Source organism: Eucyclogobius newberryi, unplaced genomic scaffold (assembly GCF_026437365.1).
Source record: "Eucyclogobius newberryi isolate DKJ021-1_F unplaced genomic scaffold, fEucNew1.0.hap1 SCAF_17, whole genome shotgun sequence".
NCBI lineage: Eukaryota > Metazoa > Chordata > Actinopteri > Gobiiformes > Gobiidae > Eucyclogobius > Eucyclogobius newberryi.
In genome coordinates, this window is record NW_027315801.1 from 25,307,468 (window position 1) to 25,328,937 (window position 21,470).

Here is a 21,470-nt window from a genome sequence, read left to right on the forward strand (position 1 = left end):
TTGCCCTTATAAATACTGGCTGTTTACTCTGGTGCCATGAAGTGATTTGTGTCAAGTGCCTATTTATCCATAATGGCAATGGACTTTAGAAAATGGCATTGTTGTGGTCATTCGTTTGGCTTTGGAAAGAGCGGTCCATTGAAGCAGATGAGAGGAACAACACACCTGTCCAGGCACCACAGGCTTGAATCGTGTGCGCTGTACAAAAGATGTCCTCCTCCTGATCGGCACGCATTGTTTATGGTGCTTTGAGTTTGAAAAGAGCCAAACTACCCCCTATCCCACTGAATAGCCTGCCGAATGGACACACAGGTGAGGAGAGAATAGGGTCTACTGGTGACAAAAGCGTGGGTACGATTCAGGTGAGAATGATAGACGGATGCACGTGAAGCAGAGTGAATTCTGCAACAGCTTTGAAAAGTGGAGTTTTCTTCAAACGATCAAAAGTAATTTGCATCTATTGAAAGCTTTTCGGTTGGGTCTGGAGTCAATATTTTGTCCAATATACTATCAAAGTTACCTGATGCACATGTAGTTAAACTAAACAGCTTATTTATTTTACCGTTTTTTAATTTCTTCAATAGATGCACAGGACACAATATAATGTAATTTATGTTGATAGATTTATTAATTACGTAGTTCTTTGTATTTGACGATTCTTGGATCAAAATCCATGCATTCTATTTAAATATAGTATGTCATGCTATATAAGAAATGGAAGTAAATATTTAGATATAATATTATGAACGTTATAGATCCATAAAATCAAAAAAATTAGACTGGAGGTAAAAGTGAAGTGGAACTTAATGTGACTGCGGATAAACCACAGAATATCACAAAATGTTTTGACAAATGAAAACCACTCAGGCACATGTGAGTGATATCAAAGCCTGGTTTAAAAACATTTATAGTATTTTACTCTATTTGTTTTCTTAATAGATTATGTGAGACGTTTCACACTTTTTAATATTGCAAAATCCCGATGTTTAGATTTTACTGCAGAAATACTGACATAAATGTTGACACCCCATAGTTGCGAACTCAAGCGACTGTTTGTCCCTTTTTAAAAATAGAGCATGCGCTCACCCCGCGCAACAGCCTCGCTGCTACATGTGCGTATGTTTATTATCTCTGGTCTCAGATTTCCGACTCTTCTGAGCTCGAACAGTCTCTCTGTCATAATTTGTTCTGTACACTGAAGGAACTTAACACACCGGCATATCAACCACACATGCGCAGTCAGGGAGACGTGCCACTATCCTGGGAACGAGGCTGCAGGTGTGCAGCGGGATGCAGGGAATGATTGACATGTGGGAGAACTACTCGGCTGTCCACGCCACGCGAAAATGAGACTCAGATTGCTCGCCAAAAATCCTCTATTATTCCTTTAAAATCTATTTAGATCTGGTATCAGTTAGGACAGGGTCCATATTTTGATTCAATGTGATATTAAATATTTATACAATGCTCACATAAGCAGTATAAAACATAAAAAGTATAGCATAAAGAAAATTACAATCTCACCCAATCCGCTTGACATTTTCTCAACGCTGTGCAACATAAATGAGTCACTTCGCTCCTCTTTGTCCTTGTAACTTAAACCAGCATTAATGTTATTCTTGCATTTACAACCAACTCGCAACACTACAGCCTGCATAAGCCTCCACTGTAGCAGCAGAGCCAGGGTAACTGTGAGGACAGGGTCAAAGGTCAGAGGGGTTTGCTCGGCTGCATGCTCCAGAGTGTGACCTGTAACGTTCGGGGTGTCTCTTGGGAGCTCATTAGCTTCTGCACATGTAAACAAACACCTGTGTATAAGTGGAGCAAGCTAATAACACTCGACGAATACTACGTTTGAATAGGTAATTGATTTGGGAATTACTTGAAAAAGTGAAATAACTTTGCTTCAGTGGTTCTGGCTTTTGTGGCTTATCTGCAAGCTAAAATAATCTCTTTACAATTGTAATAAAAGGTGTAGTATTACAATTGTCATCTTTGATTTTTGAGCAACTAGAATTAAATTGTGCGTACATGTGCGAAGATTGTCATTATTAGTAGACTTCAAAATGTGTGTTTTTCAAGTAAAAGTGTTGGATTTCTTACCTGCAGCAATGTATTTGTGAGCTTGCGAAAGCAGAAGGGAAAAGACAGATAAAAAGGTTAGCAACAGTTAGAGACAGGAAAGTTGTAAATAGTATTTAGATCGCTCAAACATTGCTTGGTTTAGGATTAGAGATGGAATGAATGCATATGAAAGGGATTCTGCTCAGATGCTCTCATACACAAAGAATGAGCCAAACGTAAATTCTTGTAAAGTAAAACGTAAAGTATCCTTTAAACAGGAAAGCCTTAAAAATGAGAAAGAAGGCAGGTAAATTCATCTTTATTGACCACTAAAATATCATCCAAAACTGGGGAAATATCGCTTAACAGAAACAGGAAGTAGTGCAGAATCAGTTTTCAAATACAAAGATAGAAGCCCAGCTATGCATTCAGTGCTTTAAGTCTGTCTTGACTTATCAACAGACTGAATGAACAGAGGAGCATATGTGACCCTGGGATGATGAGGGAATGAGCTGGCTGGGAATGGCAGCTGTGGAGAGCAGGGAAACAAGAGAGGTAGCAAAAGATGGACTGGATTGCGCTGAAAAATGGAACTGACGATAAACATTATGGCAGTGACAGTGTTGGTAAAAGCAACTTTCAAACGAATGAAACGATAAGGCAACCGGGCAAAAGTGACCTGAGCCGTGACATTGTAATCAGAGCTTCATAAACTATATAATAATAAAATGCCAAAGTGGTACCAAAAAACAAGACAGTAAAATGTGCTTTGTAATTGTGCTGCAAGTAAAAACTGATTAATAAACTCAGATAATGCGATTTGGAGAAAAAATTTCTTAATGTGAGAGAACGGACAACAAGACTGAAATATGAACAAACTAATAAAAGAATCAAATGTGTTTCAGAAGATTCTACATTTTTTGTACAGCTCTAAACTACAGCCGTTTTCAAATCGAGACTGGATATTTTGTTATTTGTGGAAGATATTGCGATTTCATTTTTTTTTATTGTGATTACTCTTGCAGTATAGCAAAAATTACATTTCAGGAAGCATATATTTTTCACTTTGTCCAAACCGTTAGTTGAATATTATTTCTATATATGTTTATTTGTTTTCATCTGGACATTTAAATAAAAGACGGCTTCCTTTTCGTCCTATAGTCAGTTTATATCGGTGCTTTTATTCATACATTCCCGGCTGAAAAAGGTCAATAGAAATTCATGAAGGCTAAAATATGATTGACATAGTAGAGATTAAACCCGGCGAAGATATCTGAAAAGTACCATTCCATCATTTACTGTATAAATCCCTCGTTTGAGATGACGTCCGTATCTCCCTCCTGCACGAGCCAGAACTGCCGGCCGGCCGTGCGTCCGGCTGACACGGACTGAAGTCGAATGTTGGTGAGCGGTGACAGTTCATATGAAAGCAGTTTCCATAAAACATGAGCTGGGCCTGGCTGTTTACAGTGGAAAAGAGCACACTGGACCTCCATGGATTATTAACCAGGCGCACGTAGAGACGCCGCGTCCACCTTGGGCAGTGGACAGGAACGTTGGCGCACAAAGGGATCAGGTATCAGGCAGAAGGGCTGAGGGGAAATATGCTGTGGCTATGAATAGGTGACTATGTTTTACTATGAAGCTGTAAAAGTGTCATATTGAATTGGTAGTTTTTTGTTATTTTCTCTGGTTAAAAGGTGTTCTGGAACTGTTAGAATGACTGAAAAATGATTATGCTTATACTCTTAGAGCTTCTATTGGCCTGGTCGTGCAACTATGGACCTTGGGTGGGGCGTAACCTGGAAACCGATCTGGACTAACACATACACAGGGAACCATTCACTCCTGTGTTAATACATTTTCCATGGATAAAAGAAGACATGTCTCTGCAATAACAATACAGAACCCCTTTTTTTCCTTCATATCTATCCATCTTATTTTTTTTTTACCTTTTTCTTTGCACAAACACCATTTTGTGAGATATTGTATGCATGCCTGCTATTTTACCATTACCATTATTACCATTACCAAATTACCATTATTATTAGTATTATCTTGTCTTACGCTAGCTGTTTTTATTTTTATCTTTATTTATTTTTCCCCTCCATTCCTTATTAGGAAATGAGAGGTTCTGTCTGTAGGAGTTTTTGTTCATAAGAGTTTTGTTTATAATAATTCTTCTATTAAGAGTGTTTTTAAACTTCCTATAAGTTATCTGTCCTTTTCCTCTGTATCTACCTGCGTTGCAACAATGAAATTTCCCCATGTGTTGACAATAAAGGAATATCTTATCTTATATATGGTAGTTATTGATCACATCATTTTATATCGATCACATTATTTTATATTTTGAAAGTTTTAGATCACAATGCTGATCTAAAGCGAGTTCGCTGACGTCCTGTTTCTCTGTTACTTGAATTACTATAACGTTCAGTAAATTAAAGATGGAACAATATTTGGAGTTGAATATTTATTGTGTGTGTACATTTTCATCACACTAGTGGGGGAAAACTTTTTTATATAGAAGTAAAAAGACAAAGTACAGCGTGTCAAATAACTGACTAATTACAAATATTTTTTATTTGTTGTAGCTCTTTTTTTTTCCTTCTTTTTTTTAACAATACTGTACATTTATAAAAGGATTCACTGGTATTATTCTGCTTCAGGGTTATTGTATCATTGTATTAGTGGCATACAGTAGTCTCAGTATCATCATTTACTGTGACTTTCTGTTACAATATCAATGTATATAATGTCATCACAACAAAAGAGCTGCTGAATCCTGCTAGAATCATGAAGCTGAAGAAGACAAACAATTCGGAGAACAAAGTACAGAGCAGACGGCGTGTATCGGGGTCAGAGGGAAACAGGACTTTTGGGAGAAATGATGTCTTGATTGCAGATGAACAACCTGGTAAAAGTTATTTAAAAAATGTAAAACTCCAAGTATTGATATCCTCGTCATGCAATAAAATGTGCTCAAACCTGATTCATTCACTGATCAATTGTCCTGCCTACTATTGTAGAAATCACCCGACACCCCATTGGATCATACAGCACTATCCTAAACTGCACAAACCGGTGGCGTTTTGTCATGTACATAATGCAGTACGATTCTTCCGGCTGGGTAAGCATCCAGGCCACCGTGCCGGCATGTGCGTGCCTCGTTCAAACTTATCCCACTACCAGCACCGCCCTAGCACCTCTTCAATACAAATACTTCAATTGTGGTTGTCCAAAGAGCCCTAACAGCAATCTAAACAGGTGTTGTAGATGCTTTTATCCCTCTTGTCAGCTCTCCTCCTCTATTCCAACCTCATGTATTTTACTTCTTCCACTTTCCCTGCTCTTGTCTTGATCCTCATTATTCCGCACTGGGTTCTATTATCCACAGATGGAGATTAGGACAACTTAAAGCGCTGGAGGAGTGGCTCTTTATAGGGGGCTGAAAGACGGACGGAGTCGGGGGGAGTGGGAGTCTGGCCTGGTGTTCCCATATCACTTAGGCTAATGTGATTAAGGCCAAGCGGAGGGGAGTTCAATTAACGCAGTTTGGTTGTTCTGAGAGATTCGTGTCAGCGAGAGCCGAGAGGAGAGCGTTGTGAAGGAGACGTGGTCAGTTTGGGAGAAAGCAGTGGCACATACAGATCAGCTAAATGATGTTGGAGGGTCTCTAAAATGGGCAGAAATCAAAATTTGAAATGGTTTTAGGGGTGGATGAAGTATTCAAATTTGCTATTGAAGGAAAGTGCAGATACACGAGCAAAAATGTCCTCAAACAAAAGTAAAAGTAGCATACAAACATCTACTTCAGTAAAAGTTTTTGAAGTATCCGTTTGAAAATGTACTTTAAGAGTAAAAAGTAAATGTATTTCACACCGATTTTGAGAACTGTTCAAGTATTAGATTAAATGTGATGATTTTGAGAAGGAATTGTTTAGCATTTCAAATCAAAAATGTGGAACGAGTGGTGGAAGTCGTAGTAGAGCACTTCTGTGAGTGACTTAAACTAAAAATTTGTAGTCAGAATGTCATCATGAAAAATCCACACAAATTCCATAGACGACGTGTGAATGTTGCTCAAATACCCGCTTTCTGTTACGAGGCAGCAGCGTAACAGCAGCCACCAGCCAGCTCAGTCCAAACGGAGAGGGAGGCACCACTTTTCACAGGGAGGGCGGTCATCAGCCCCGCTGAGCCAGGGAGCACAGGCTCGGACAGAGATCGCCCTCTCAGCCTCTCACTGCTGGGTTTTGGGATACACCAGCCGTGTGAATGCAGAAGTGTCAGTAAACATGCCGCTGAACCGCAGCATGGCCAAAATCAGGCTTATAATTAAAACGTTTAAAGTACACTTTATTGATTTATTTATTTTAACTGGGGCAGTGCACATTCATGAACATTCCTGTAAATGTGCAAGTTTTAGTAGCAAAGCAAATTTCAAACCGTTGTCCCTGGGCAGGGTGTAGATATGCCGGCAACAGACAGACATAAGGTCATGTAGGGAAATTTGTCCGCTACATTTGATTCATCTTTCAATGAGCGCCACAGTGACCCATGAGGAGCCATCCTCAGATCTTGAGCTAGACTTGGTCAGGACTACCTAGCTGGAGGTTCTAACCTGTTATGCATGACCACATCTCTTGCAGTTCTCAATTAAGTGGAGTAATCAAATTGTGATGACTGTGAATGTGCATGAATAAAACTGCAAAATCAAATATTATGCCTTATGAATACTCAATTTACAATGCCAGCCATCAAGAAACAATGAGGAACACTGGCTTTTAAAAACGGATGACAATGACCGTACAAGATGCTGGAATGTGTCTGCGCTCACGACTGAAAGAATAGCTTCGCAGGTCTCGCCATCATGTGCATTCATATGGACAGCGTTGGAACTAAAAAGATCATCAGATGAGGTCTTTGTGTGCAGGCCGCCCCCTCCCTCCTTTACAATACTCCCCCTCGACGCCACCGCCACCACAAAAGACAAGGATTTACACAAGGAAAAGGCCTGTCTGTGCCTCTATTCTTCTATTGTACATGTGGACTTGGCTCCCTGTGTTTTAGTTTGGATCAATTCAGCACTAACAATGTCATTCAACAGCAAGTCAGAGCACAGCGATACTTAAAAGTGCAGTAAAGTACATTTAATAAATATTATCTTAAAAATGTTGATGATGGGAACCTTACAAAGAATAACTCTGTGGGTATAGGGCAATTTTATACCAAATTTACGAGTGAAGGGTCAAAGGGTCTGCTACATTCTTGTCTCCATAAAGATGTTAGGTGGGTCCTTCACCAGAAAGAAGAAAAGAAAAGGAAACATTCATTTGGAATGGAAAAGACTGATCTATACACTACATTAACCACTAAAGCGAGATGCCATGACGTCAAATTTTAGTGTTACGATTATTGTGAGAAGGAACATCACGATTTGACAATTATTTTGGATTATTGAGACCATGACCAAGCAATAGTAAAATCCTTAATGTTCTCTCATTCAAATAGTCTAATAGATCACTATATAATCAAATAAAACTTTCTGCCATGACAAATTACATTTAATATCACATAAACAGCCTGAAATCAACGCTTTTTACATTGTGATTCTTTAGATTTATCCCGATAATCCAATAATAGAATAATCTTAACATTCAAACTGAAGGTTAGTTCTTCAAATATGCTTACTGTTATATTATTTGGAGGTTTTTGGTTGCGATAGTGCATGCTGATGAACATGTTTTATTTACATTGTGTTTAAATTCACTGCTGAGGGCTTATTCCCATCTGACTTGCAATCGCTCTCACAAACCCAGTCTCATTCACACACCAATACACAAGGAGACTGGAGGCAAGGAGTGAAGTTAAGGTAAGTTGAGACAGGGACAGTGCACAAGGTCCATTAACCTTATTAGGAGTATGAGAGATTGAAATGTTTTGCCCAAGAACACAACGACAGTCGGAACTACAGTCTCCCGGTATTCCCAGTGGTCTCCCATCCAAGAACTAACCAGGTCCTACCCTGCTTAGCTTCCAAGACCTGACAAAATCAAACATTCTCAAGGTACTGGTGCCGATATCGAATTTGGCATAACTTTTATAATATATATCGATATCTGTCATTTAATTTAATTTGATTCCATTCCAAAACAACCCTCAGGCATGTACAAAGCCTGCGTTGCCTTTGTAGGGCTGAAGTGAGGTTATTCAAATGGGAGCTTTGGGGATCAAGTGCTAGTGTGTACTGGAGAGGCTTTCTGTCCAGAGCAGTGGGAATAGAGGCGCGTTTGTAAAGACCTCGGACCGCCTTGTGCTTTTTCTCACAGGCCCGACTCGCAGGCCTGTAAGAAGTGCTATCAGTGTCCAGCTGTGTGGAGTATACAGCCCTTTTGACTGTCCCTCCCTTTCTCCAGCGCTTGAATAAATAAAGGAATGGAGAGAGAGACAGCGAGAGAGAGAGGGGCAGGCCTCCTTTAGGGACTTGTTTACCTCGAGCAGCACATCCCTCATGTTGTCCCAGTTTACATGGCCCCTCAGGAATCAGGACTGAGTCAAACAAGTGTTGGTCAAGAGAAAAGTTTCCTGCTTTAGAGTAGGGCTGATGTATTATAATGGGAAATGAGCTGATGAGGCCTCACTTACTGGACTTAGCGTATGGTCTAGAACTCAACATAAGGCTGAGTTCAAACACCAATGATTTCTGTAGTGGGAATGGAGTGAAATTGATTTATTTTTGAGCCGATGACCAAAATTTGCCAATTGGATTATTTCTAAAACCCATATCAAGGCCCACAAATCTATTTTTAATTGAAGTAAAGTTATCAAAAATAATAAGTCTAATATAAACATGATCATAATAACAGTGGTGCAGCAATTGGGAAGACCTGACTTCAAATAAGCATGCAATATACATCACATCCCAACTTTTCAAATTGTATTGAGCGCATCGCCACTAGCATTAGGTATTCATAAATTGTAGAATATTGCACTTCCGAATTAAAAAGACATAGACTAATATATTGGTTGGCCAATAATGTTATAATAATGTGTGTATTTGTAATTGGCCTTAAATGTCTAGCAGAGACTAATATTTAGTTTGGCTCGACCTACTGCCTAAAGAACACACATAAAGCTTCATTTGAAGCATAAAATTGGACTTCACTGCTCTCTGATCCAGCTTGTAGTAAAACAGACCTGTTTGTAGTACTGATATTTTAGGGGACATTATCAAAATTTGCCCTACATGTCAGTCCAAAAATATCGGCAGAGATTATGGGCCATCGGTTCCTCTGGATCTGGCATCAGCCAAGAAAAAAACCCACACTGATCAACCTACATACAGTGAAAGAAAAAGCACTGTGACATAATTCTTGTATGCTTTTGGTTATAAGGAACCCTTACTTTCCTGACGCAATTATGAGTCATCTAAATTCAACATAAGACAAAACAGTAACATCTGATCAAGGCCATCTATATTCATGATGACAGCTCTTTACTCTATGGCTCTCGGCGCGGCCAGAATGACTTCAGCATAGCAGGGACTATTATCTTTAACAACAGGCTGCTATCCTCCCCACCCTCCCACAGCTGTGATGCATGTCCGTCTGTAACTTATCACTTTTCCATGTGCAGCTGTATGATGTGTCGAGGAAAGAACATGTTATATGAATCAGCCAAGCATTTGCAGTTTATGGCATGAGAAGTATTAGCATGCCAGTCCAAAATCTATTCAGTTTTGAGTATCCATGCAGAATTTATATTACGGTTTATTGCATTCCACAGCCGAGAAAGTCCCACAGACGACTGCAAACATCGCAAGTGCTGGACAAACAGCAATATGTCAAGATAAAACTATGGGATATTTGTACAAAGAAAAAGCTCAATAGAAAAAGGTTATCAGAGGATATCAGTGGTGTTCTAAATCATTGTGGCTTACGTTTGGGAATCAGATGTTATAGTAGTCATTACTTGTCGATATGTAACATTTCTGACTGTATTTATAACATCAGAATGAAGAATCAATTCAACATAATCTGCTTGGATTTTGGTAGAACATAAAGGACGCATCTGGAAAAAGGTTTCTGTCCGTCAAGAACTTTCCTTTCAGAGACTTTGACTGACTTTTGCTCCACAGAAAAGCTGCTTTCACTTTATGCCCAACATTGTGTCAAGAAAGAATTTTCAATCAGTCGACGTCCAAGTCATCCAACTTAAAAGTTCCCTTACAACTTGTCTTCTTAAATCATCTTCCCATTTTCTCTTAAAGCTTTGCGTGTTCCAAAAAGATGTCATCTGATATTACACATGTCAAAAGGTCTCCACTGCAGCATAAAGAATTCTACTTAAGACAGAACATTAAGGTAGGGACAGATCTAATAGTAAATGCTAGCTTGGCATAGTCTCCTCTGCTTGGTAATCCAGCCAAGTAATTAATGTCAGTAGTACAAAGTCAAAAAGGCACAAGCAAATTAAAGTACAGCAAAGATCCTTAAAAAGTCAAGTCATGCTTCCCGGCTGCAATCAATGACATCAGCGAAAACCGGCCATTAGAGTATATAGTGCTGCTTCCTAAACACGTTTGCAATTTAATCTTGGTCCAGTTAGTTTTAAGAGGCACTTAAACATATCTTTAAATGCATGGCAAAGAGTGATTAGTTCAATAAATGAAGGAAAGGGGAAAGTTGGAGGGCGATGGCCGTTTGGAGCTTGGGCCAGTATTTGTCTAAATCGGACGCACATGCACATCCAATCTAACTGACAGTGACTTTTAAGGTCATTTGAAAAACGATCAAACTTCCAAAAACAAAATAGAAAACTGATTGAGCAACTGGTTATAACTTTAACTGACGTGGCAGTTAAACAAACTTGACATTGATCTACATATTTAAATACAAAAGTCCAACCTTCTGCCTTTGAATGTTTCAAATGATCGTGGAACAAATCCCCTTTCCGTAAAAGTGCTTTTACATTTTATATGTTATTATTTTTGTGACGAGCGGGTGATCTCCCAGGCCAAGTTACAGGTCAGATCCGTGGAGAGACGGGCAGTAAGAATACCTTGATTTTCAAGCCATGTTTGAGCTACGAAATTAAATAATTGTAATTAAATAAATGCAAGGTAGATTAGTTTAATGCCGTACTGTGGAACATTCAAGGCAAAGCAATACAATCTTTACTGAAGCAAGCAGGAAACGCCCACCAGAAAAGTTACATAGTGCACCTTTAAGATAAGAAGAACTGCAGGCACACTTCATTAACCTTAACACTCCAATTAACACACCCACTCAAATACACCTCTACTTCAACAGTCCAAACATAGAGCGCCACAATTTGACATTGAACTCCAGTTGATTTGACGATATCAGTCTGCGACCATTGACTTGGGCTTTATTGTATTTCGATAGTACACGCAATATCGAATGGATGAGAGTGGCCTTCCTCTTCCAAGTAAATGAAGTCTGTCGTTTAGGGAGGGAGAGGAGGTGTATTCACTTCATTAACCTCACAGTCACTACCTCACACACACACACACACACACACACGTATTGGTCCGGTAGAATAACTGAGTCTACAGCGAGGGCGGAAGTAACCAAGGGACATGCCAGCTCAATGAAGATGGATTGCAACCTTTTCTCCGGACACTTTATCTGGGCTCACACGAGACAAAAACCCCAGCTTTGTCCATGTCCCCGTCAGTTTTTCCAGAGGGACTGAAGTCACAATGTGTAATGAGCAGACAGAAAGGCATTTATGAGTATTAATGTCACATTTAATTCAAACATGAGGTGTGGGAAAGAAAAGGATAGGTGTGAGGGAAGTTTGTGCGGATGTCTTTGCCAAAATTGCTCTTCATGATTGTACAATGTGGCTTCAAAAAGAGCTGCACAACTGTTTTTTACTATGTAATGTTATGCATGCTTTTTCTTTTATTATTTACAATTATTATTCCTTGATTTATGTTGCGCCAAATCATCAATGTCATAGTTTGTGAATTTTAATCACAGAAAGTATGGCAATAAAGCTTTCCTGATTCTGATCTGAATTATAATCCAATTCAAAAGGCAATATCTAAATAAAATGCTTGCAACCAAATTAGCAGCAAAATGTGAGCTCGTTTAGGACAGGGATTGATGACTACAAGCTGCTTATGCATAAGGCATGAGCAATTAATGTTGTGTAATGTCATTTTTAATCAAGATTCATTTCGAGAGTCATTTCTACTCAAGGATATGCTTGGGCCATTTTGTTTGAAATGTCAACAGTCAATCCTCTGTCAGTACGTAAGCAAGTGGTTTAAAGCAGAAATCAGACTTTAGAGGAAGACATTTGGCTGATCTTTCTGATATATAGTATGGATTTTGTATCTTCTGGAACTTACGATTGAAAGCCATTTCATTTCATTTTAATATGACAAAATTTGAGATCGTTCAATATGACGAAAACATAAATAAAATTATTGGCATGTTGCCAGGCCCTGTTATGCGTGATTATCACCACAAATCAATAGCAAAGTCCATATGCCCATTACACTCGACTGCAGCCACATCAGAGGCAAAGCTTGTGCTCCAGATAAGAGAAGACATCAGGTGGCAGTATCAAACCCTGCCTGTCACTCTGCTCCCCTGCTCCTTCTCTGCCACCTTCACTCTGTTCCCATCCTCCCCCTCGCTCCATCCTTTCATCCAACTCCCACGCGCCGCGGGTCAGGCTCCAGCCAATTGTCTTAAGTGTTCTGGCTGACAATGAGAGCTGATGAGAGAGCTTCCTGCGAAAAAAGTAAGCTCCATCTACGTCCTCTCCGCATACAAATCAACCCCGGCATGCCACTCAATAACCTCGCTAAAATCATCAGAACCGGGGGAACTTTTCCATACAGGTAATGCTTTCTGAAATATAGTCCATCTAATCATAAATGTAATGTCTGAATGGTACAAACCCGCAGCTTTAAATAGCATCACTTAACATGGGCAGTAAAACAAGCCGGTGCTGAGCCTGCACACTTTAACTTTAATCCTCCGGCAGATGATAAGGTTGGATCCATCTCGTCAAAAGTGAAGGTCGAAAGAAGGAGTGCCAAATGGGTTATTCTATAGAATTAAATGAGGAACTGCTCATGTGAGATATTCATTATACAACATATACAATGAATAGCGTCTAGTTGTTTGATCACAGTAAATTGTGTGTGATATTTTTAAAAGTGAGAGAACTGGAGAATAAAATATAAATGTTTTAAATAAGAGATAACTGTGCCATTGTGCCAAAAATAAAAGTTGTCTCATCTTATCTTGCAAAAATAAAGGATTTAAAGGATTTTCAGACGTTATTTGCAAGTCACCTTGAAGATTCCTGCATGCAAAGGTTTAAGCCAACTCTGTGGAAAGGAAAAGACAGGTGTTTTGTATGGAAACAGGGAAAAAGTCTAAAAGTAGAAAGGAGTTCAGAATACGTATAGTCCCAATTTAACACAGCAGGCAAATTTATCTTCTGCATGACATCCATACAGTATGGGAGTCTTGATTGGGAAAACCAACGATTAAAATATTATCCACGATTACTGAGCCCATGACCATTTTTGTGACCATTTGTGACCAGCTTTACGAAATAAAGTACTGTATTTTCCGGACTATAAGTTGCACCGGAGTATAAGTCGCACCAGCCAAAAAATGCATAATAGAGAAGAAAAAAACATATATAAGTTGCACTTGAGTTTGAAATGTGGTTGCAAGTGTGAAAATAACAAATAATATCACATATAAGTCGCTCCGGAGTATAAGTACAAGTGTATAAATATAAGTATAGGTCGCACCTCGGCCAAAACTATGAAAAAAGGACAAAAACAGCCAAAAAGTTATTTGAAGTGTTTAGGACAATAGCAAAGACTTAATTTTGCTTTTATTTTGATTAGTGTATATTGTGACCTTAATAATCACAATTATCGATTAACCTAATAATCTGGACATCCCTAATAACAATAATGCAGTGCCATGCCTAACATACAGTAATACATGCACTATTTGTAACATATAATTTCAATGTTAAATCCTGTTTCCTACATATTTGTCCTATTTTTTCTGTATCCCATGTGAAGTGTTTCTATAGCGCTAGCACCTCTGAATAAAACGTCAGATTACACATGACATCATCTATGTAACCAGCTGCGCAAAATACCTCAAGTGTTCAAATGTGTATTTACCTTCAACAAGTTAGTGCACGGCCTGTGCGGAAAACATGCGGCAAGAAGTCTTATTCCAACCATCTCCAGGACAGATACTCGCTAAAAGGCCTTGTCATTCATTACAAAAGAGAATCACTCTAGCAAGCTTCGCATGACGGATCACTGAAAGTCTGTGAGTGTCAAAATGGCTCACATCTCAACCTTTTATGGAAGTAGGAATGACACCGTCACTATTTATGTCTAGTGCTAATTCTGAAGACAAAACCCAGCGCCTATTGCTTTGTTGAAATACAGCCCAATTAATCAAATCAGTATATCAAGGTCCAAATTCCATTGCCCTTTGAGGGGTATTACGAAGAAGCTATAAAACAAAGCTAGCAAGATGCTGACTCAACACTCTTTTCCCAGAATCTTTTGGCAAGCTTTTCTGCACACATCTCTTTTAGACACATTATTGGACACATAACATGTCCAAATACAAAATATCTAAATATCACATCAACAGATCACTTGAGACCAGGATGCATTTTGGGAAAAACTTGGCATATCAGAATGAAATTGGCTTCAAAATATGATGATGCTATGAAATAACAAGTCGCAATGCACAAATTACTATATGCTTCTGTCAAAACACAACCAACAGAACTTATACAAAGGCTTGGATTGAGAAAGTACCTTTCGTGGTACTCAAGGCGCTTTACATTACATTATTTGTTCATTTTCAATCCAATCACGTGCACAAGACTTATAAATATACTTTACCATAATCCCACTTTTTTATATTCTAGCTACTGTACAACCTCAATATAACATATATGCACAGCTAACGCCTGTTTTTAATTTTTATGACATTTTTCTAGTCTAGGATAACCACCGCAGTAATAAAGTTTTAATGGTGTATTTTCTTGTATTTTCTTTGTACAGCACATAAAACTGTCTGGAGCATGTCTCGATCACATTTTAAACTCTCCAACCCATTCAAATCATAACTGCTTTCAGGAGAACAAGCCCAAGGATATTGAACTATTGGCTATTGGCATGAGGCCATATTATCTGCCCCGGGAGTTCTCACATGTGATTTTGATCGCAGTCTATGTGGCCCCGTCTGCCAATGCTGAAGATGCTTGTGAAGCACTGCTCTTCTGCACTTGTAGGCTGCAAACACAGCATCCACAGGCTCTCTTCCTCATCTCTGGTGACTTTAACCACGCTTCTCCCTCTTCTGTTCTACCAACATACACCCAGTATGTTACCTGCCCCACCAGAGAGAATAGAACATTGGACTTGTTTTTTGCCAACACCAAGGAGGCTTATTCTTCTTCCCCCCTCCCCCCCCTGGGCAGCTCGGACCACAACCTTGTACATCTGAGGCCTGTGTATGAACCCATCGTGCGCAGGCAGCCTGTGGTGTCCCGTGAGGTGAGGATGTGGTCTGCTGAGAGCGAGGAGGCTCTGAGGGACTGCTTCAGCACCACTGTCTGGACTGAGCTTTATGACCCACATGGGGAGGACATCAACACCATCACAGAGTGCATCACGGACTACATCAACTTCTGTTTTGAGAACATTGTTCCCTCCCGGACGGTGCAGTGTTTTCCAAACAACAAGCCATGGATTAACCGTGAACTGAAGGCTCTGCTGAAGGAGAAGAAGAGAGCCTTCAGGTCAGGGAACAAGGAGGAGCTGAGGACTGTGCAGAAGGAGCTGAGGAGGAAGATCAGGCAGGCTGAGGCCGGCTACAAGAGGAGGATGGAGGAGCAGCTGCAGCAAAAGAACATTCAGGGAGTGTGGAGGAGCCTGAAAACCATCTCGGGCTTCAAAATCCCCCCTGCCCAAACAGAGGGGGATCTACAGTGGGTGAATGATTTAAATGCTCACTTCTTGAGGTTTGATCGGTCACCCGGCCCTCCCCCTGCACAGCTGCATGCTCCCTCTTCCACAGCTGAACATTGCCCTGCATCTGTTCCTCTTCGCTTATCTGCCCCAGACCATCAGCTCCCCACTTCGCCTGGACTCACCCATCCCCCCAGCACACGGTCCCCCTGCCAACCACTGACTGTCACAGCAGCACAGGTGAGGAGTGAGCTGAAGAGGATTAAAGTGAGGAAGGCAGCAGGACCTGATGGCATCAGCCCCAGGCTCCTTAAGTCCTGCGCAGATGAACTGTGTGGAGTTATGGAGCATGTCTTCAACATGAGCCTGAAGCTGAGGGTGGTACCACAGGTCTGGAAGACCTCCTGTCTAGTACCTGTGCCTAAGACACCGCGCCCCAAAGACCTCAACAGCTTCAGGCCAGTGGCTCTCACGTCCCACCTGATGAAGACACTGGAGCGGCTAGTCCTGGACCACCTCCGCTCCACCGTGAGCTCAGCCATGGACCCGCTGCAGTTTGTATATCGGTCTGGCATCGGAGTGGAGGACGCCGTCATCTCCCTGCTGCACCGCTCTCTCTCTCACCTGGAAAAGCCTGGCAGCTCTGTGAGGATTCTGTTCTTCGATCTTTCCAGCGCCTTCAACACCATCCAGCCGCTGCTCCTGAGGGACAAGCTGGAGACGGCTGGTGTGGAGTATGACCTGGCAGAGTGGATCCTGGACTACCTCACAGACCGACCCCAGTTTGTGAGAGCCCGGAACTGTGTGTCTGACACTCGGACCTGCAGTGTGGAGGCGCCCCAGGGCACTTTCCTCGCGCCCTTTCTCTTCACCCTTTACACTGCAGACTTCAGACATGACACGGACAGCTGTGTCCTGCAGAAGTTCTCTGACGACTCTGCCATCATCTGACTCATCACGGACGACGATGACGCGGAGTACAGAGGACTGGCGCAGGACTTTGTGGACTGGTGTCAGCGGAACCACCTCCTCATCAACGCGGGGAAGACCAAGGAGATGGTGGTGGATTTCCGCAGACGCCACCCCACTGCCCCCTCACCAGTGAACATCCAGGGACGGGACATTGAGAGAGTGGACTCATACAAGTACCTGGGTGTTCATCTGAACCACAAACTGGACTGGACTCATAACACAGATGCACTGTACAGGAAGAGCCAGAGTCGGCTCTACCTCCTGAGGAGACTCAGGTCTTTTGGAGTGACAGGGCCACTCCTGAAGACCTTCTACGACTCTGTGGTGGCATCGGCCCTCCTGTATGGTGTGGCCTGCTGGAGCAGCAGCATCACAGAGAGGGAGAGGAAGAGGCTGGACAGAGTCATCAAGAAGTCCAGCTCCGTCCTGGGCTGTGCTCTGGACTCGGTGCAGGAGGTGGGGGACAGGAGGGTCCTGGCTAGATTCACATCTATGCTGGACCATGAGTGTCACCCCCTGCAGGACACTCTCTCCGCTCTGGAGAGCAGCTTCAGTGAGAGACTGATCCACCCTCGATGTGTGAAGGAAAGGTTCCGTAGGTCTTTCCTTCCTGCTGCTGTCAGACTTTATAACAAAAACTGTTAGTACTGAACACTCGCAGTACTGACCTAACCTAATACTGATGTGCAATTCTGTCATATGTGCAATTGCTGTTGGAATTCATGTGCAATTCATGTGCAATTACTGTGAAATTCATGTGCAATCTATGTGCTGTCGTGACACATATTCATGTGCAATTACTGTCGGGATCACATGCAATGGTATTTATTTATTTATTTGTCTATGGGAGTTTTTATTTATTTATAGGAGATCTTCTACTGAAAGTGTTTTTCAGACTTCCTATAAGTGATCTGTTCTTCTGTATCTACCTCTGTATCTACCTGCGTTGCACCAATGAAATTTCCCCATGTGGGACAATAAAGGAATATCTTATCTTATCTTATCAAATTCAAAGTGAGGCTGTGGAATCCCAAGCACACTATTAGCAAACATGACCAGGCCTCTGTGCGACGCTGCAGCAGAAGTGGGGTGCAATCATTGTAATTGGCTCAGCGTGGACTTTATAACCGCCACAATGGTTATGTCACACCACACTCATTAAAACCAGTCATCAACATGTGGGCCCGTAAAGTGGGGGCTGTGAAGTGGTGCTGGACACACTACACCGGGCTGTACGCGGGACGGGATGGGTCTGGAGCGACGCGCTGTCCAACACGTAAACGCTACAGGCTGTTTATGGGACATTATTAACAACAGGTTTGCGGCTGACGTGAGTGTGGATGTTAATATGGGGAAAGTAGGTTTGGAAAAGACACTGATCCGATCCCTCCAAATGTACAATGTTTCTTTCAGAGTTATGATGACGATAGTAAAGGATAAGAGTTATGGTAAAAGCAGGGATAGCAGGAAATAGACACATGATTGCTCTTATTGTTGGATATTTTTCATGTTTTTTTGTGCAGCACTTTGGAAACAGTTCAGTTTCATTCAATGTGGTATATAAATAAAGTGGATTAGATTGTATATTGGCACACTTTAATGTATGGTGCCCATAATAAATAATAATAATATATTCTTGCTTTTGGTCAACAAACTGAGAACTGTTAGAGAAGACTCCCCAATCACCAAATGTTTTTAATCTAGCAATTATTCTTTGGCTTTGATTAAAGTACAAAATGCCCATGAATGTGAATTTATCATTTTTTATTTTACCCAGAAGAAGCTTAAGGGATGCTGCTTTAGAACATCCTGATGGCATACCGGTATATTGACAGATGCATTAAAAACGATCTAATGTATGAGTTTGTTTGTCATTTTAAAATTTCATTCTTGCTTTGTCTGAGTCATGAAACCTCTTCTCTCTCACATCATGTTTTGGAGCCTGTGTGAAATAGATGACGACTATTTTAATTATCGATTAGTTGCAATTAATCAATTCACTTCCAGCCCTAATTTGTTATGATCATAGTAACATTTTCTTCGTAGTAAAAGTGGATGTTATTTGTTCTAACGTTGTACCAGTCACTAACACTTTTTCTGCAATCTGCATTTTGCCTTGGAATTCTGCAGCAATTTTACAAAAAGCTTCAAGATGTCTGTGTAATCCCTACTATTGCTATGGTGCTAAAAGTTACATATTTAATTTCTTCCTATGAGTACTGATGCTGACTTCACCGTGTCATGGGAATAGGCACTTGACAATAAACTCAGGCCTAGATAACTGGATTAAAAATGTCCCTAAATCTATAGAGAGTGTAAAGTAGAACAGCTAATGCCCCGCCGTTCTGCTAACACGCTGCTCTCCCAGTAAAAGTTGGGCCGCAGTCCAGTTTTACGTCACCCTCTCAGGCCTGTGTGTGCGCTGGTCACCCTCAGCGCCCAACAATGGCACCTATGTTCCCACAGGAAGCACCCTGGACACCCACCACACACGTGACGCGAGCAGGTCTGGTTCTCTTCTCTACATGGGCAGTGATGTGCATGTGTGAGGGTGCAAAGGGCTCCAGTCTGCTGGTGATGTAACTGTACGAAGCGGAGGCGACAGGCACCTTCATCTTTGACGAGGTGAGACACTTTTTACAGTCTAACCACATGAAAGGACATGGCTGAGGTGGCAAAATGGCACACCTCTTACACAAGCACAAAGGTGGAGGACCATACTCATTTGCAAAAAGGCTTTCAATAGATCGTAGGGCTGTGGTCGACTAATTAATTTCTTAGTCAACTAATGACATTCCTTATCAACCGATTAGTCGACTAGAAGTGGCAAAAGCTATCAAAACTATGTGAGTATTTCAATGTATCTGACCTAAACTGGAAAAAAACAGAATACAGAAAAGTTCTAGTAAACAGTGTATTTATATGTTAGAGTTGAGTTAAATACATGATTAACTCCAGATCTTCTTCTCTTTGCTGTTGTCTCATATACAGTAAATCCCCCTAAATAAAATAAGCAAATAGAGCTCACCTTAAGAATTGATTTAATTGTGCATTTTGTTTCAGTGTCTTCTTATATAAAACTAAAAAACAGAATGTGGAGGGGTGTCACTTATACAATAATGTACACTTCACGATAGTAAGATTTTTAAACTCATTTTGTGTAGACTTTAATCGTGTTTGGGTAGAACAGAATTTTCATTGTCTATTTGCAACTTTCTATCCGTACAGTCTGAATAAACCTGGAATTAGCCTGTCTAGTTGCCATAGAGACATTACTAGTAAAAGGGTCTAACCTTATACTTACTGTATTTGTCCAAAGGGAACAATCTGTGAAGACAAAGTGACTGTGTCTGAGCTGGAGGGAAACTCTATAACATATAGTTAAATACTGCTGCGTTGATATGAGAGTATTGGATTTTCCTCATGGGCACCATAACAATCTTAAATAGAGTGGTGAATATCCGGACATATAGGTGCTAAAGTATATGTGCTGAAGAATTGCTCGCCCCTGGCCACATTCAAACTGTTGGTACAGCACCAGTAGGCATAAATGATTTGTTCATTGCACAACTTTAAAAATCTACAGGCATAACTCTAGTCAACGCTATAGGAAAAAATGTCTCTAACTTCCTCCTCTTGAAATCTTGAAGTGCCATTGTGACCTGACAGGTGTTACGTGCACATTCCCAGTCGGCAGGACACACACACGCACACACACATTTTCGCTGCAGAGGACCTCAAAGCCAAGACAGCGAAGAGGCGTCAGACTTGGAGAAGAGTTCAGAAAAAGTGAAATCCAGGGCAGGCCTGCTTTACCGCGGCCATCTGCTGAAACCATTCTGAAAGCTGAGGGTTAAGTTACATTCTGGGCGTCCGCTGGGGGGGACAATCCAGCCTGGCACAAAAAAACCAACAAGTGACAGGCCACGGTGATGTGCAAACTGCAACGGCAACATTGGTGGGACAGAGGGTGGCATGATTTGTGTAAAAGGCTGTTCATCGCTGCTCTCCCAGGAGGTCAGGGGTCGCAGCTTGATCTAAACCTGCAGGGAGTTGGACATGTTATTCAAGGATGGTGGAGAATGGTGAAAGCTCGATGACAGAAAGATTTAAAACAGAGCCATCCGCTGAGCCCGAGCCAAAATGTCATCTTTGTACATCTAAGCACTTTAGCATAAAGTCTTGACATGCAAAGACCATGTCAGCTGTGATCCCTCCATAATGATGTACTGCAGTGGTCTGAGGAGAGACGGTCGGATGCTGGTGATGATGGGCTGTTGAGCTCTTTGGCCAGGTTCAATACACTACAGGTCGCCCATTCCAGTCTCTCTTAGGTACTTGTGTTTGTAATGAATAGCTCCAGATGTTTTATACCGAAAGCAAATTATAAAAAAAAAAAAAAAAAATACTATTCAGGATT

At 41.1% G+C, this 21,470-nt stretch overlaps 1 protein-coding gene across 7 annotated transcripts in view; it reads right to left on the reverse strand.

The window, feature by feature from the left end:
* The window catches only part of agrn (agrin), a 344,610-nt gene that overhangs the window by 256,684 nt on the left and 66,456 nt on the right, over positions 1-21,470 (reverse strand). For 5 of the 7 annotated variants that reach the window (XM_072449618.1, XM_072449616.1, XM_072449615.1 and 2 more), the window contains exon 3: positions 2,104-2,124. The exons of the other annotated variants lie outside the window; for them this stretch is intronic. In XM_072449618.1, the coding sequence (XP_072305719.1) occupies positions 2,104-2,124 (21 nt within the window). The remainder of the gene's footprint in view (positions 1-2,103; positions 2,125-21,470) is intronic. 7 annotated transcript variants of the gene reach the window in all.